The 18,749-nt window shown below is 34.7% G+C and overlaps 1 protein-coding gene across 2 annotated transcripts in view; it reads right to left on the bottom strand.

The window, feature by feature from the left end:
- Nucleotides 1-366: 366 nt before the first annotated feature.
- The window catches only part of LOC122812052 (heparan sulfate glucosamine 3-O-sulfotransferase 1-like), a 247,958-nt gene continuing 229,575 nt past the window's right edge, over nucleotides 367-18,749 (bottom strand). For both annotated transcript variants that reach the window (XM_044084300.1, XM_044084302.1), the window contains exon 2: nucleotides 367-2,612. In XM_044084300.1, coding sequence (XP_043940235.1) covers nucleotides 1,527-2,465 — 939 coding nt within the window. In that variant the 5' untranslated portion in view covers nucleotides 2,466-2,612 and the 3' untranslated portion in view covers nucleotides 367-1,526. The remainder of the gene's footprint in view (nucleotides 2,613-18,749) is intronic.

Raw genomic sequence — 18,749 nt, 5'->3', positions numbered from 1 at the left:
TAGATAGCAATACGGTATTTGGCTAAATCTTTCATCCTTCTACAAACTGGAGCCTAAAGTGGCTAGGTACCCGCCTCCCAGCCCTAGTGAACCTTGTATGAGCTATACTGACATTGCAAGCTTTTCAGGCCAGCTGCGAAAACCTGATTTCCAAAAGTTCTAGCCATGCAAAGCATTGTGAGAAAGGAAGCAATACACTTGTGCAAAACAGCAAATTTTCTTCTTATTTAGTTCTATGTACTTTGCAACATCCTTATATTTTCTAAACCAAGCCTAACAAGAAGAAGTTTAGTGATTAAGCTAATGAAAAAACAAAAACAACACTACCGAACCTTTTCCATAGGAAATGACACATTCACAACAGAATTGCATAGATTTTTACTGTGTATCTACTGGAACTTAGCTATAAAACATAAAATGCAAAATGTGGCATAAGCTACATTACTACATTTTTTACAGTGGGATAAAAGTTTGCACTCTCTGTTGAAGCATGACCAGAGGGATTATAAGGAAAGAATAAAAAGGGCAAGATTTACAAGAATACAAAAATGAACTATAGGAATGATTTAATAAGATATAACACATTTAGACAGGCCACTCATGAAAATAAATATTAGGCAGTCTAGCCTGTGTACATTGAGAGGATGCAGCTGACACCTTGATCGCTCAAGCCTAAGAACTATGCATGTAAACATAGTAAAAGTTATCATTTCATTTCAAAGAATCCTTCAACTAAAAAAGAAAATTCTGCCTTTCTAATCCTTGCTTTATAATTTAATTTATTTATAAAAAGTGCAGTTAAAAATGTAGATCACTGGAGTCTGAGCTGAAATATTACAGGGAAGGGGGTTATAAGGCACTATGCTTCAGCTCTCTTACATCTCTAAAGACTGTAAAAAAATGTGTAACAAAGCATGCTTTCATGTCCGTAGGTCCTTTGGGGAAAATGAATAACAGTATTCTTGGTGTGTGCAGAGAAAATGTTTATGTACAAAGGATTACCTTCACCTGGACATAACTGCAATGTACTAGCTAAGATGATGCTTACAGGTCAGGGTACTCATTAGAATCCTTCTTGTTATTAGATAGCTTTCATTATACCTCTGTGTTCTGACTTTATTAGGAATGTTTGTTTAGCAGGTGATGTCTCCTGATAAAAACCTATAAAATTTAGATTCAATTTTGAATTGTTCTTTGACAAATATTGCACCCAGTACATTGATTTATCTAGTTCTGCACTTGCATCACAGATTGTTGCCCTCTGTATATATTCTGTGATCCAAGTCAGTCATGTGACTAGTGAACACTGTAGCCCTCTATGTCCTGCTAGTTAAGTCAACTCTTCAGTTAGGGTCCTTTAAACAGCATTAGTTTGGCACTGACATGGAACCATTTGTTTAGAGATTGAATAGCTGGAGCTGGAGCAGCTGCAAATTGTTTCAAACTTGGTTCTGTCATAATATTTGGGGGACTGTATTACCGTTTAGCATGCTCACTTCCCACCAAACAAAAAAAAGTAAAATAGTTTAGCACCAGTTAAATGTTCTTCTTGTCATTGCAAAGAATTTCTTATTGTGTTCTTTGAAGTAGGTGCACAATTGTTCTAGCACAGTCTGGTTAATACTTGGGTGAGGGCGCCCTTTAGAACTATCCAAACATTTCTCATGCCCCTCACTCTGCAAGCAGTAGAATCCTTTGGTCTGATTAAAATAGAAGTTGGATTGTTTGATCTTTTCAGTGAGTCCCAAGAATTTCTCGACCTTCTTCAGTTCCAGCAATGGGTTGGAGATCAACATGTCACCATCAACGATGTGGATCTGACTCAGTGAAAAGAATTTAAGCCAGATGGCCATATGGAGGTCATAGAGACTTCGCTGGATGGCCTTGTACTTTGTATTTAATTGCCCATTAGAGATTAGAATTTCCTCCAGGCTCTGGTAGGGTTTGTTGCGCTCTTTGCGGTTGAAAAGTATCTGTGTGTAATCAGATATGACTCTCTGGGCAGGGTCACGGACGATCAGTAGGATCCGTATGGAGCTGTTCATCCTGTGAATTCTCTCAGGTGCCTTTAATGAGGTAAAGTATCCAGGTGTTTTCTCAATAGTTAACTGCTGCGGAAAAGTCTGTGGCATTTGGGAGCAGTACCAGTCCAGCCCACGAACATAATTATCATCCAAGTTGAAGAAATGAACTTCAGATTTGGCCACAGCTACATCTGGGTGGATATTAAGCATTTCTAGAAGTGCTCTGGTCCCACCCTTCCGGACTCCAATAATGATTGCATGGGGCAGCCTATTTGTTAAATTTAAAGCATCTGTGGCAAAAGTTATTTTAAAACTTGGCAACTGTTCAGTAACATTCGTAGGTTCTATCTGGTTGCCCTCAAAGGGTAACGGGGCCTGACTAGACAGTGCCAAAAGCAGCAGCAGCAAGGGCAGCAGAGTTTCCATTGGGCCCCAAGCCATCTCAGATGATTTGCTTTTGATACTAAGCTAGTGTGTCATTGCACTGAAAATCCAATATCCAACAAATCATCCTTCTCAGGAAACAGGTCCTAGATGGCTGGGAAAGCTTTTTTCCCTCCTAAGGACGCAACATCAGCTATGGGATATCTGCAGCAAAAAGAGAAAAAAATGCCAGTTAACATATGTGTCTATAATAAAAATACAAAAGTATCAGTTAATTGTCTGCATCTATGAATTTGATAGACAGGCAGGCAGGTTACACTACAGTACGTAACTATATCTATAACAAAGCAAATCCACAGAGCCACAAGGTCTCTCTAAAACTGCATTATTTATTTCAACATATAAAAATGCTAGTTAGCTTTCATAACAAAGCTTCATCAGGCGTAGCATCCATAAAAAATCAAAGCATTAAATATTCATTAAAAAATCACACAACCTATTACAAAGTTTAAAATTTAAAGGTATATGCTCAGTATTTAAGATCATATTTTCTGTACCTTGTCATGAAGTTCAAGTAAAATAGGCTTTATGCTCACAGTACCATTTAATCTAAGTAGAATGTGAGCTCAAAATTTTAGAAGCCACCTTAGTTCCCCTTTTTCAGTAATATTTGTCATGTCCCCACCCCTAAATGGTATTTGTATAACTTACAAGATCAAAAACTGAAAGCTGTGTGTCATTTCCGTATTTAATATATGCTTATAAAGAACATTTGACATTATCTTCCTGGAAATTTCTGACAAATGAGTACCAATATGTGCTTTTGCCAGTATAGTATGATGTACAGGAAACACATTTAGCCATATAGATCACATTTTTCAGATGCTGTACTCAAGTTAAAATTTGGTTATATAAGGGGCCAGAATTTGAAGAATTGGCTGTGTTACAAAGAACAACCGAGTAATGTTAATGGGGTACATCTCTGTAAGGCAGGTATTTATAAATGTTTCGACTGTGTTTATTGTCCGTATATTTATACTGAAAGTAATGTGCCTCATCCTTTAACCAGTAAATCTTTTACACTACAAGCTTGTGGAACTTGTAACACAAAAATGTGATCTATCCTTTGTGACAGGTACTTAAGTTTCTCATTACAGAAGCTGTTAACTGCTGCTTCAGATGTGCAGAACTTCAAAACCAACCTTTGTTGAAAGAACCATAAAGCAGGCTACATATTTTCTCAAAGGCGGGGATCCTTTGAAGTTCCCAAGAAGGGGCAAAGCAAATAAATCACAAGGCAATGAAATAAATTTATACTGTTAGAACATATACAGAAATGCATTAGTACAATTCACACGGCAAATAATTCCAGTACAAGGAACAAAAAGCAGTCATATAAAGATATACTGTTAGTATAATTATAGAAGTACAGTACTACAATAAACACAGGAAAAGGAGGTAATCTATGGGATATAGTAGTAGACAAACACATTAATATCTTCCATATACAAGCTTAAGAGTTCCCTGTACACAAGGGTGAAGTTTGCCTTGGTCTGACACTGAAATACTGGTTCTGAAAGATATTTACAGCAGGCATTTACATTAGATGTGCTTATATTTCTTCAGTGTAGGCATGCCCCCTTGCATTTTCTTGGAGTGCAATCCATCTACACTTCAGAGGTTTCATAGATGGCTACTAGGCTTGCAATCCAGGGGACCATTAAGGAGCCTAGCCCAAACTCCTGGTTGCCCTCAAGCACCATATGGTTAAATGACTTGCTCAGGGTCACACAGTGGACAAATGAGGGTTGAAAGAGTCAAGCCCTGTACCACAGAAACTTAACCCTCTGCGTGAATGGTGCATTTCACTGACAGATAGTGTAGATGAAGGGGATTCAAACGTTTTGAATGGAGATCGCTGTACAGCATGGAAGAGGATATTTACCATTTTCCTCCCTGTAATGTGAGCTTGCAGTTGGTATATTTATTTAGCAGGGTTGTAGGAGGTTCCCCCTGCAAAAATGTAAAAACATGTTTTTATTTATTTTTTTATCACGCTTTCGAAGTTTCAAAACTTTGATCTTATGGTCTTCGTCATTTGAAGTTCAAAATTTTGAAACTTCGAGCTTCTGAACTAGATACACACACACACACACACACACACAAATATATATATATATATATATATATATATATATATATATGTATGTATGTATGTATGTATATAGTTATAATTTGTAACATAGTGGCTAACAGTAATACTGCTGGAGTACAGAGAGAAGTGCCCTTTAACAGGAAAAGGCAGTTAGTAGGTATCAGTTACTTTTGGGAGTTATCAAAGCCATTACACTATCCTTGCTAAAGTCAGATTGCTAACCTCTAGGCTGAGACCAGATCTGGCAATGTATGCAGGATTCATCAGACCTGGCATTGAGTACAATGCAGTAAAAGACAACCCCTGCACGTAAGGCAATTGCACGGCTTGAATTTTTTTATTTATTTATTTATTTATTTCCAGTTTGATGACCTGGGAGGTCCACTGGGCTCAAAGAGCCCGTTTTCAGTGGAGGCCCGAGGAGAAAAGCTCCAATAATACATAGTACAAGCCCCATAATATGATGTACAATACATAGTGAAAACAGAAACAAGCTCAGCAAATTTTACATACAAAATAGCAAAAACTAAACAAAAGTTAAACAGCAGCTTAGAGAAGGATGTAAAGCATATTTACATGTTTAGTGGTTGAGAACAGTAGTACAAGGTTAAATTAATACAGAATTCCAATTTGAAATACAGCAAAATAAGCCAGCAAACTGTGATGCTGAACAAAATCAATATTTTAATACATGTCAGCAAAAGAAAAAAGGAAAAAACAGACTGGTTTTGGCTAATATGGTTGCATAGCCTTCCTCAGTGTTCAAGGTTCCACACTAAAAGAATATAGGGCGTAAGTGACATGTTTTCTGCAGACTGCTGAGGGGAGATTTATGCCTGACATAAAGGTATTATCAAACTCCACTTTGATGGAACTCCTGCATATCCGCAAAAAAAAAAAAAAAGTGCCAGAATTACTTATTCTAAAGTCTTAAACCTTGCCTGTGATATAAATAGGGCCTGCTAAAGAGACCTATGTATCCCAGAGACTACCCCTTCACTGAAACAGGCTCCCCAACCATCTGAAGCAGAGTTCCTCCCTAACCCATTTCAAGTGTATTTTGGACAACTGGATAGGGAACAGGAAATTCCCTGATTTGGCACCTATGTCTCCAATAGGCACATGCAGCCTGTAAATGGTTTATCTCCCAGGCCCCTGCTTGTAAATATTTTACCTCCTAAGCCCCTGCTTACACTTATCAAGGGTACCAGAACTTGTTAGAGATTTGGGATGCATGGCTAGGCTTAAAAAGGCCCTTGTGGTCATTAGCCTAGTACATACCTATGAACATGCGAACCTATGAGCCACAAGAGGGTTATGCATCTCTGAAAGATGAAGGTACCCCTGACATACATAAATGGAACTCCTGGCTTGGAGAGAAGAAACTATGGGGATAAAGTTTAGTGAAAAGGACTTTTGGTTGTACATCTTTTTATTACAGACTCTGTGTGTGAACAGCACCAGCCTTTGGTCATCTGGTGCCCTAGGCAAAAGGGCTCCACACTGCCCCCCCCCCGACACCACCCAGTCCCCCATCCTGGTCTACCTAAACTATCCAGATTACTGGAAAAGTGCCCCTTCTAGAACAGCACCCTAAGTGGCCACCTGGTTGGCCTATGCCTAAGGCCAGCTATGTGTGTGAAGAATCTAAGAACTCTGATAAAAGGGACTGATATTTGTAAGTCTTGTTTCTTTACAAACTCTTTTATATAAAAGAAACTAAGTGTAGTGATGAAAATTAACTGAATTTTGTTTTGTGTAAGTTCAAGATTTGTTGCAAAAAAGCATGTTCTTTTCACTCTCCCTATAAATCAGTCTTATGTTAAAGATAGAAACTAATGCTTCAGAATATTTTTTGTTATTGTCTTTTTGGCTTTACATTCCTTTCTGCAAAGCTCATTTTGATTTAGCACTGCTGAAATGATAACAGCATGCTTCATGTCTATCAGATATGGGGTGGTTGCAGACACAGTTCCAAGGCTGACATGAGTGCCTTTTTACTGTTGGAAGTATTACATTTTATTGTGATTTCATTGCTGTTTATAACTATTTCTAAGACAGGCTGAGTATAATGTTAAGTTTTACTTATGGATGTTAACAACATGATGTTCAAAGAACGATATGGGTCTGAAATAAGATATTCAATCTTTCTTTTTTTAATTATGTGTCAGATGTATGTTCTTTGGTACTGTAGTTTTACAATTTATAACTTTGTGAGTACTTGGCCAAAGCTGTCACTAAACGTCCATCTGGTAAACAAATAAATACAAACTAAATCCAAAGATACTAACAAGGTTCACACCATGCCATAAAACTATGAAAAGAGATTTATTAAAAAGAAAGTAAATATTTTCCAACTTCCTTGTTCATGTATTACATGAAACATCCTCAAAAAGTCATATAACAAGTTCTCACCCCTAAGCACTAAAATAAAAAAAAAGAAACAGGAATGACTCATACACAAATTTGGGACTTTAAAAACATGAAGATCATATAGACTTGATTAATTCAATTTTAAATTAAGTTTTAACTTCAAACTTGACTTAATACATATTTTATAATTCAAACTCATGCCTTAGCATGCATCAAAGCACCACCAGTTGCTACTGGCTTTTTGTCTTTTACTGCTTTTTAACAAATAAAATGTGATAGTGTGTTCTATATGTTTTTCTAGGTATTGAGAATGTCATTGTGAAACTACCCAGTCTCATTTAATGCTCCACTTTAAAGGCTCATCATTGCTGTCATAGGTCAGAACTAACAGGTGTCAATAATTAGTTAATGTTCTAGCTAGAAGGCCCGGCTTTTGAAATAGTATGTGTTAACCAGGTTAAGTATTAGTAATCTAAAACATTTTGGTTACAACCTGGGGTGGTATTTACAATGACTGAGGGGAAATTCAGCCAGATTACCAGAGAAATTCCTCTAGTCTTCATCAGACAAATGACATAGGATCTTTAAAATTTGTCTGAACTGTTTTGGTTCTATAGTGCAGAAAGAGGTAGCTTTGACTGTGAGACATAAGAACCAGGATACACTAGCAATTAGGGTGCTAGAAGAGCTGGTGAGTGAAGCTGTGTGCAAGTGGCTGATGCTGATATAGCCACCAGTGGGGGAGGGGTGCAGGTAGGTAAATGCAGTAAAGGTTGGGTACAGTGTATGTACACCAGCAGCAATTGATTCATAACAGGAGTGTTCATGAAAATAGTACATGATGTCAGGCATGAGAGGCAGTGGACATGTTTGGGAGGTCAGTATTGTGGATCAAACTTGTAAGCTGCAATACAGGGTTTGGGTTTACTGCTTAAAAGGAAACCCCTAATGGCTACCTGAATAACAGCCTCATGTGACTAGCTCTCACCCTATGGAGAACAAATGGCTTGATTGGGTCGCTGAAGGGTTGGTTGTTGACATTCCCTGGGAAAAGAAAGGATAAAAAAACAATAAATCTGTCTGAATTACTGCTAGAACAGCTGTAAGGACCTTAGGCTAATAACAGATGTAAAGGGTAGGTGTTTAACTTCAAGGTACTGGCCACTGAAAGTTTGGCATCTCAAAAGCTTATCTTTTCATCACGAGCATTTTTTTAGCAGAGTATAAGTGGATCCTGAAGATACATTATTTCACCACTGAAATTGATGTATCCTAGACTGCTCCTCTTAAAACAATGGAAAATACTCATTGTTAAAGAGAGTTTATAACTGCTCCCAACCATCCAGATAAGTGTTGTTGTTAAAAAACACAAAATCTGAACTTAAAGAGGGAATACTTGCTCCACATTGAAAGTAGTTTAAAAGTTTCAGGAATGATTTAATTGGTTTCAGCAATTAATTAGTTTTTAGGTATGGAAAATTGGTTGCCCTATAAAAGGGCTTGGTTATATTCATGGTTATATCCTGATGAAGTCCTGACTGTATAGAGAAGGATAAAAAGTGTTTCATCAATTCTATGAGCATCAATTATTAATAAAACTGTACCTTTTAAACTACTTTTAGTGTGGAGCAAGTATTTCCTCTTTGGTGATGGCTGCTTAGTTTGGTGGAGTTTGGACTTGGTATTTTTTTTTAAGATTTGTTTTGGCAATCCACCTTGTCTTTTTTGGTAATTGCTGCTGTTGTTATTGCCACTGTTACGTTTGCAGTTGATTTTTTTTCTGCAGTCAACAATTCATTTCTTGAAGAAAAAAAATGACTATCAGAAAGTTTTAGATATACCAATTTTAAGCATCAACTCTTTTGTGGTTATTTTATTTTATTTTACTTACTTGTTTACTAGGTTAGAGGACTGTTCAACAAAGACCCACATCCCAGGAGCACTGTCTGGTTGAATGACCTTCTCAGAGTCACACAGTATGAAAATGGAGGCTGACAGAATCGGCCCCCATGTCTACAGGCTTAAGCTCATTTACATCTCATAGCCTTAAACTTCTGCACTAACTACAAGAAAAAAATAGCAAATTGTTTCAGTAGATAAACATTTAAAGTGTTAAACAGGCATCTTATTTCTAGACTTGTTTAAAGCCTTCAACACAGTTTGTCACAGCAAACTTCTACTTCAAACGCCCTCACTAGGTCTCTCTCAGTCCATTCTTCTGTGGTTCAAAAGCTACCTGTCCAATAGGTATCAGTCAGTAAAATGGCACTCCACTCTCTCTCCTTACCTTCCAGTCATCATCAATGTACCACAAGGCTCTATCCTTGGTCCTCTCTTCTTTAACATTTTCACCAACACCCTCTATACATCCACATAACAGGCCACCTTAATACCATATGTAGATGATTCCAATCTCATTTGCACACCTGACAACATGGTACACCTCCACAAAATTACACAGGAAGCTTTAACAGCCACTGAGACATAGCTTCATAATTCACAACTCATACTCAACCCAAAAAAGACCAGAATACTACTTTTCCCCCAAATCCCTCTCTCGTGAAAAAATAAAATAGTCTTCTTTCTTGAAAATAAAACCACTGAAGTCACTTCTCACAGCAAGCTATTAGGAGGAAAGAGGATGGTAATCTTACGTTCAACCTGCATATGCAAAATTGCATAAGACAAACTCATCAAAATCTAGAAATGGTTTAAACTACACCTGCCACTACTTATCTCTTAGCCTAAATTGGTTAGAACTGCCTGTCCCAGCACTAAAAGAATTCCACACAATTATGTTCCAAGTCGGTCATTGTGATCCAGTGACCAAAACCTCTTGTTTTTCTACAAACCTAGCAAATCTGCTAGGTATTGTCTGAACTCATACAGGGTTCTAAGGCCTGAAACTTCTTATCTGTATCTATCAGGTCTATACTCTCCCTCCCCTCTTTCAAATCCACTCTGAAAGACTTCCTAGTTAAAAATCCAGCTCTGTTCTTGCTCAAACCCAGGACAAGCTATATCCCTATGTGAAAACAGGTAGAGATGGGCGAAGGCTGCCAGTCTAGTCAAAAAGAATTTGGTACATAATTCTATCATTTGTAAATACTGTGAAATGTTGAACTTAAAACAATGTGGCAACATTGCCATCTGCTGTAAAGAAAGCTAAGTCAAGCATTTCTTGTTGGTCCTTTGAAATTACAACTATTTCATCACTGCCTTTGATGTTTACAATTCAGCTTCAGTCGGGCTAGATGAAGGCTTCCTACCTATTGTTTTAAGGCTAAAGTTAATGACCAGAATTTTACATATGGAATGTCCTTTATTGCTCTAAGTATAAAAGAATGTAAATGCAGTTTCTGTCAGCCTGGGAGCACCAAGAAAGTGTGAAATGATGTAATATTTTATCAGAACTGCAGTTTCAATTTAAACAGTGAGTACCAGAAATTATTGAGCATTTTTGTCTTGAACACCCAACTCAGCACTGCCTTATGCTCTATGTAAGTAAGTTATTTTAGAAATGTGTTTTCTTTTAGCAATAGCTAGAAATTTAAAAATATTAGACTAAGTGTTTTTCGGTGATGTCAGAACTATACTAAAGATTTATTTTAAGTATTTCTGTGTGATCTCTGAACTCTTGATTAGCACTGACTGTATAGTAGAAAGTATTGTTTTGGGGTTTTAATTATTTAAATTGTTGTTATGTTTTGGCACCTTTTTCCTCCTTTTTGAACTGTATTTGCGGCGATTTTGGAGGATGGACGGGCTTAAGGTTTCACCAGAGGCTATTTCAATCAGAAATAGCAGTAGCAGAGCTCTTGAAACTCTGATTGGTAGAATGACACAGCCGGTTGAGTTGCTTGAGCTGATTTGTCACTTATTGCTTAGGACCGCCCCTTAGTCTACCATACCAGGAAATCAGGAGGCGGGTCCTTCTAAGAAGAGTAATGGTAGTTGCAGTCAACAGCGTGGTGATGGTGGATTTACTTTACAGGATGCAGGTTCATTTTATCCAAAACGAACACCAGAACTACTAAATACAAGAGAAAAAGCTTCAACAAGTAGCACTGGTAATGGCAGAGAAGGTTCATTTGGAAACAAAGGTGACTGTGATTCTAATAATAGTTTGCTTACTAATGTAATACAAACTGCTGTGAATTTAGAGACTTGGCTTAACAAAAATATAACTTTTGACAAAACTGTTCAGTTAAATATGGATGACTATTCAGATACTTATGCAAATAATCCATTAAAACTGAATGATTTGTTATATAAATTTAAAGTATTAAATGTTGACAATGCTTATCTTAAAGACTGTTTAGATAAAAAAATTGTACCGAAAGTGCTGAGAGTTTATAGGTACCCGAACAATGTAGAGGAAGGTTCAAATTTTCATAAAGAATTGCTTGGGATATTTATAACTGTGGTTTTAACATTTTACGGGCTATTATTAAACAAAATGACAGGACAATGGCAAATATGGATGAAAAAATTAATAGAATAAACAATAGCTTACTGAATGACTTACTGTTTACTGTGGAAGGGGAGAAAAAGAAGAACTTTGATTTAAGAAATCAAATTGATGACAAAATTAATATTATTATTAATAGGAAAAAGAGGAAAATGGAGAGAGATTTATTTGAATATGAACACAACACACATTACCCCAAACCAAGGAGTTATACTGAATTTTATAATTATGAGGTGGGTTCACATAGACCGACAAGGATGAGAAGCAATGAGGAGGGAGTGAATATGAAAGAATATTATTATGGAAATGAAGGAGGTGAGGTACATAATGATAGAGAAGATAGTCCAGGTGATGTTAATGACCCTTTAGGCTATCCCCCACTTTGAAGATCTGAAAGATTAATGAACAAGGCAACATACCTTCAGGGGAATCGGAGGGGGTGGAACAACAGGAGGGGGACATCAGAGGTATTAACATTTTCCAATTTAGTAGGTGAGGCTCCAGATGAGTGTTTAGATACAGAAAATACAGCATTTGGAGATACAGAGCCCACGGGTTACATGATAAAGCATAACAGGTATACTTTATAGCAATTTAGACATTACAGAAGAATATTTTAATTTATTTGCAAAAGGTTTTAAATTTGTTCCCAGAAGTTTCTTATAGACCTTAAAATGTTCACTAGAAAGAAAAATATGGAATTGATATTTAAGCAAAATAAAATTTTGGAAGGGAATTTAAAGAAAAATAGCATCTGGAACCCCCCATTACAACCCTAGTTAAAAAAACTTTGAAAATCTGGTTGAGAACAAACTCAGGAAAAGGGTTTCTAATAATAAAACTTGCAGAAAGAAATATGTTGTGAGGAAGAACCAACTGATGAAAAAATATGTACACTACGCTATCTTCTCCACACCAAAATAGAGGAAACGCAGTATACACAGCAGGAACAGCCAAAATGTTTATTGAAACCACTCACATATAAAATTCATCACATAAAAATTCACGGTTAAGCGCTTTCACCTATCCCATATAGGCTTCATCAGAACAAACAAACAATTCAAATCTGCAATTAAATAACTTTTTTGGTGCGAATTTCTGTTGCTATGCAACTTGCTTAAGGCTATATACTCCATAATATCTTTCAAAAGTTTTTTCTAAATACTTGTAGGTACAATTGTTATGTATCTCATATTTAATCATGCAATCCAATTATTATAAACAATAAAAATTCATTACTAACAATTTGAAACTCCTAATATATCAATTAATTGATAAAAATGTAAATAATATAAATAATGTTAGAATGTATGTTTTGTTAAACGTTAAAAAATTATTAAATTCATTAATTAAAAAATTAATTGATCAAAAAAATTATCTATCTATTAAATTACTTCTTCATGTTTTAAACATCATAATTAAACATAGTTGTAATGAGTGTGGTTCAAGAATAAAATAGATATACTACATAAAATTCCTATATGTGAATATTTTTCTATATACATTATGTATAATTATATAAATATCTAAAATTTATACAGTTGTAAATAAATAAATAAAAAAAATGTTTATATATATATGTTGAAAATTCAATTAAGAATGTACTAACATATTTGTATACAGTGCAAAATTCCATGTATAAAGATGTTATTAAATTCATCACATATCTAAGTTTTCACACATACTATTGTTGTAAGTCTTTTTGGAAAAACAGTGGCTTTTAATAAATAGAAACATAAAGGTTGTTTCAGTTTACAAATTAACCAATAGTGGTTTCACTGCTATAGAATCGTTTAAACCAGGTTCAGTCGATGCATCTGTAAACAGTTGCCACCAAATTTCCTTATAACTTAACATGCCTTTCCTGTTACCCCCCCTCAAATTTTGTTTAACATTTTCTAATATGCCAAATGTGAAACTGTGGTCAACCCCCTCCTTTTCCACATGCCTATATAGGGCATTATTCTTGTCTTTTCTTCTAATACAATAAATGTGATCGTAAATTCTCTTTTTTAATGCTCTCTCTGTCTTTCCAATATAATATGCTGTACATGTTTGACATTTGGCCATATATATAACATAGGAGGTGTTGCAATTACCCTTTTCTAACCTAATTGTTGTCCTATTAATGTTATCTAAGGTGATCACATCTAGCCCCATAATAAACCTACATTGGCTGCAGTTACCACATTTCTTAGTAACTGATAAACAACCTTTTTCACCTCTTTTGTAATTAGTCTCCTTACCCGATTCCAAAATTCTCTTCAAATTATGTGTCATTTTATACACTATGAGAGGTTTGTCACCTAATATTTTAGATAATTCTGGGTTTACATTAAATATTGCCCAATGTTTCTCCAATATTTCCTTAATTTTGTTAACATAAGGTTTGTAAGGGAGTATACAAGCCTTCTGATACCTACCAACACCTACTAAATCTTTTTCATGTTCTACTGGGTCTCCTACCCCTAATAGTGGTTGGTATTTAAGCCCCCACTGTGAGATTACATATTGTCTAACATCTCCTAACATTTTACTATTGTAATTCCTCTCTTTAAACATAGTAGTGATGTATTCTATCTCTTCCAACATTTCCTCCTTTCTAGATGTCATCCTGGCCGCTCTAATAATCTGGCCCTTAAAAATATTGCGTACCATCTTTCTAGGGTGATTACTGTTGTAAAATAAATAGTAATTCGAAAAGGTGTTTTTCCTATGTATGTTTCATTTAAAACCTATTTCATCATGAGATATTATAGTATCTAGGTATGCTATACCATTGATGTTTACAGAATGCGTGAATTTCAGAAATTCACTGCTTTCGTTGATGAAATTAATAAATTTGTTTAGCTCTTCAATATCACCTTTCCATAACATATATATATCATCTAAAAATCTTGTATAGTGGATGACATGTGTAAATAATTCATTTTTAAATAAAACTTCTTCCTCCCAGTATAACATAACTAGGTTGGCAAATATAGGGGCACTTGCTGAATCCATTGCCACTCCCCTACTCTGTTTGAAATATTCCCCCTCAAATAGTATATAATTGTGATCTAAAACTAAAGACATGCATTCCATAATCAGACATATTTTGTCCCATTCAAAATTTGTGTGTTTTCTAATACTTTCACAAAACATGTCCAGTCCTTGTCTGTTAGGAATGCATGAGAATAAATCAATAACATCTATTGTCACATAATATAGATTGTCAGTATCAGTATTAGTGGGAAATTTTCTAAGAAAGTCCCACGAATCCTTTAACAGATGGGGAATGTTTGCATAAATATCCTTTAACCAGATATCAATAGCTTTCCCTATAGGGAATGTCTTTGCTCTACTACCCGATACGATTGGCCTGAAGGGGGGATCCTCTATATCCTTGTGTATCTTTGGAATACCTACCAAAACAGCCAAGTGTGGGTATTGTACTTTCAAATAATTATAAACATCATTGTTGATGTGGTTGTCAATCCAAAAATTCCTCCAAATATGAGTTAATTCTCTGATATGCAATGTTTATTTCATTTAGAGAAATTGGTTCATAATTGCCTGTTTCTGTTAGAAGTGTATTCAACTTCCCACTGTATTCCATTTGGTCATATAGCACAATCCCCCCTCCCTTGTCAGGTTTCATTATACGTATATTGTGATTATTCCTTAAATTCCAAAGTTCATCCCTCTCTGCCTTTGTTAAGTTGTCTTTGACGAAAGTTTTCCTCACTGTACCGGTAAATTTGTACAAATCCTTATGTACCTGTTTCTCAAAAATCTCAACCATAGGATTCATATGTGGTATAAAAGTACTCTTATTTTTTTAATATAGTTTCACCTTTGTTCATTTCAGGATGTTTAGTGCTGTCTTTGTTCATGAACATTACTGATAAATTTAATTTGCATGTGTAAAACTTAGTTTCAACCAAGTGGTCCACCAAATCAAATTTAGGTGTAGGTACAAATTTCATCCCTTTAGATAATAATCTAAAATGTACATCTTCCACCTGAAAGTTAGTATAATTGTAAATCTTAAATTTGTTTAAGCTATATACTACTCCTTCCTTTTCAATAATTTCCCCTTCCAACACATTAGTAATACAATTCTTCTCATTTAATAATCCTTCCTCATTCCCTCTTAATAATTCCTTTGTTGCTGATTGTACCCACTGTTGTAATTCCCTGTCATATTCATTGTTTTTTTCTTCCAATATTGTGGGTTCCAATTTCTCCGAAAATTTTGTTTGTACCCTCCCTGGTACCCATACCCTTCATGATTACCTCCATCTTCATAATACTCCTCATTCCTTCTATTCCTTCCTTCATATCTATTTTGCCGTTCTTCCATAGGGAATTGATTGTGTGTACTTCTCTTCATATATTGAGGGTTATGTTATACTGGGAGGAAGAAGTTTTATTTAAAAATGAATTATTTACACATGTCATCCACTATACGAGATTTTTAGATGATATATATATGTTATGGAAAGGTGATATTGAAGAGCTAAACAAATTTATTAATTTCATCAATGAAAGCAGTGAATTTCTGAAATTCACGCATTCTGTAAACATCAATGGGATAGCATACCTAGATACTATAATATCTCATGATGAAATAGGTTTTAAATCAAACATACATAGGAAAAACACCTTTTCGAATGACTATTTATTTTACAACAGTAATCACCCTAGAAAGATGCTACGCAATATTTTTAAGGGCCAGATTATTAGAGCGGCCAGGATGACATCTAGAAAGGAGGAAATGTTAGAAGACATAGAATACATCACTACTATGTTTAAAGAGAGGAATTACAATAGTAAAATGTTAGGAGATGTTAGACAATATGTAATCTCACAGTGGGGGCTTAAATACCAACCACTATTAGGGGTAGGAGACCCAGTAGAACATAAAAAATATTTAGTAGGTGTTGGTAGGTATCAGAAGGCTTGTATTCTCCCTTACACACCTTATGTTAACAAAAATTAAGGAAATATTGGAGAAACATTGGGCAATATTTAATGTAAACCCAGAATTATCTAAAATATTAGGTGACAAACCTCTCATAGTGTATAAAATGACACATAATTTGAAGAGAATTTTGGAATCGGGTAAGGAGACTAATTACAAAAGAGGTGAAAAAGGTTGTTTATCATTTACTAAGAAATGTGGTAACTGCAGCCAATGTAGGTTTATTATGGGGCTAGATGTGATCACCTTAGATAACATTAATAGGACAACAATTAGGTTAGAAAAGGGTAATTGCAACACCTCCTATGTTATATATATGGCCAAATGTCAAACATGTACAGCATATTATATTGGAAAGACAGAGAGCATTAAAAAAGAGAATTTACGATCACATTTATTGTATTAGAAGAAAAGACAAGAATAATGCCCTATATAGGCATGTGGAAAAGGAGGGGGTTGACCACAGTTTCACATTTGGCATATTAGAAAATGTTAAACAAAATTTGAGGGGGGGGTAACAGGAAAGACATGTTAAGTTATAAGGAAATTTGGTGGCAACTGTTTACAGATGCATCAACTGAACCTGGTTTAAATGATTCTATAGCAGTGAAACCACTATTGGTTAATTTGTAAAGTGAAACAACCTTTATGTTTTTATTTATTAAAAGCCACTGTTTTTCCAAAAAGACTTACAACAATAGTATGTGTGAAAACTTAGATATGTGATGAATTTAATAACATCTTTATACATGGAATTTTGCACTGTATACAAATATTTTAGTACATTCTTAATTGAATTTTCAACATATATATATAAAAAAAAATTTTTTTTATTTATTTATTTACATCTGTATAAATTTTAGATATTTATATAATTATACATAATGTATATAGAAAAATATTCACATATAGGAATTTTATGTAGTATATCTATTTTATTCTTGAACCACACTCATTACAACTATGTTTAATTATGATGTTTAAAACATGAAGAAGTAATTTAATAGATAGATAATTTTTTTGATCAATTAATTTTTTAATTAATGAATTTAATAATTTTTTAACGTTTAACAAAACATACATTCTAACATTATTTATATTATTTACATTTTTATCAATTAATTGATATATTAGGAGTTTCAAATTGTTAGTAATGAATTTTTATTGTTTATAATAATTGGATTGCATGATTAAATATGAGATACATAACAATTGTACCTACGAGTATTTAGAAAAATCTTTTGAAAGATATTATGGAGTATATAGCCTTAAACAAGTTGCATAGCAATAGAAATTCACGCCAAAAAAGTTATTTAATTGCAGATTTGAATTGTTTGTTTGTTCTGATGAAGCCTATATGGGATAGGTGAAAGCGCTTAACCGTGAATTTTTATGTGATGAATTTTATATGTGAGTGGTTTCAATAAACATTTTGGCTATTTCTGCTGTGTATACTGCGTTTCCTCTATTTTGGTGTGGAGAAGATAGCGTAGTGTACATATTTTTTCAATAATAAAACTTGGTCAAATCTACCAAAAGAAGAAAGCTTTATTCTAAATACACTTAGAGAAAATAAATTTATTAGGGTGATGAAACCAGACAAAGGGGGAGGTACAGTTATCATGGATTCTATAATTTATGAAAGTAAAATGATGGAACTCCTTCAGGATGAGATTAAGTATTCCAAGGTATCAATTAATGAAATAAACATTGCTTATAAGAAAATGTATATTGGTCTAAATGACTTACTATTAGAAGGAGTAATAGATGTGGAAACATTTAATTATTTGTACAACAAGGAGCCAAGGGTTCCTAGCATTTATGGTATTCCCAAGACCCATAAATACATAGCATACCCCCCCAATAAGATCAATTGTGGCAGCTAGTCAATCAGCCATGGCACCTATAGCAAAATGTTTGGATGTAAAATTAAAAAATGTCTCCCTAAATTCCCAAAATACATTTAAAGATTCATGGGACTTCCTTAGGAAAGTAAAGAATGAATTGTTCTCAGATAAATTGATGTTTGTAACCATAGATGTGGTCGACCTATTCACTTCCATACCTCACTGTGATGGTTTGGAATTTCTTGAGGAAGGACTGACGAAATGTGGAAAATTTAATGATAAAGATATATACCTGATAATTACTTTAATGGAAATGGTACTTAAATATAATTTTCTTTATTGTGACGGAGAGTTCTTTCATCAGGAGAAAGGTGTAGCAATGGGAGCAATGTGTGCACCAGCTTACACTAACTTGGTTCTCTCATGGTGGGAACAAAAATACAGTTTTCATTCTATATATAAAGACTACTGGGTCCTATATGGTCGATTTTTGGATGACATATGTATTTTTTGGACAGAGGGAGGAGAA

Source organism: Protopterus annectens, chromosome 9.part0 (assembly GCF_019279795.1).
Source record: "Protopterus annectens isolate FY-2018-M chromosome 9.part0, PAN1.0, whole genome shotgun sequence".
Taxonomy (NCBI): domain Eukaryota; kingdom Metazoa; phylum Chordata; order Ceratodontiformes; family Protopteridae; genus Protopterus; species Protopterus annectens.
The sequence above is the reverse complement of the archived record's forward strand: the minus strand, read 5'-3'. Positions and strand labels throughout refer to the sequence as shown.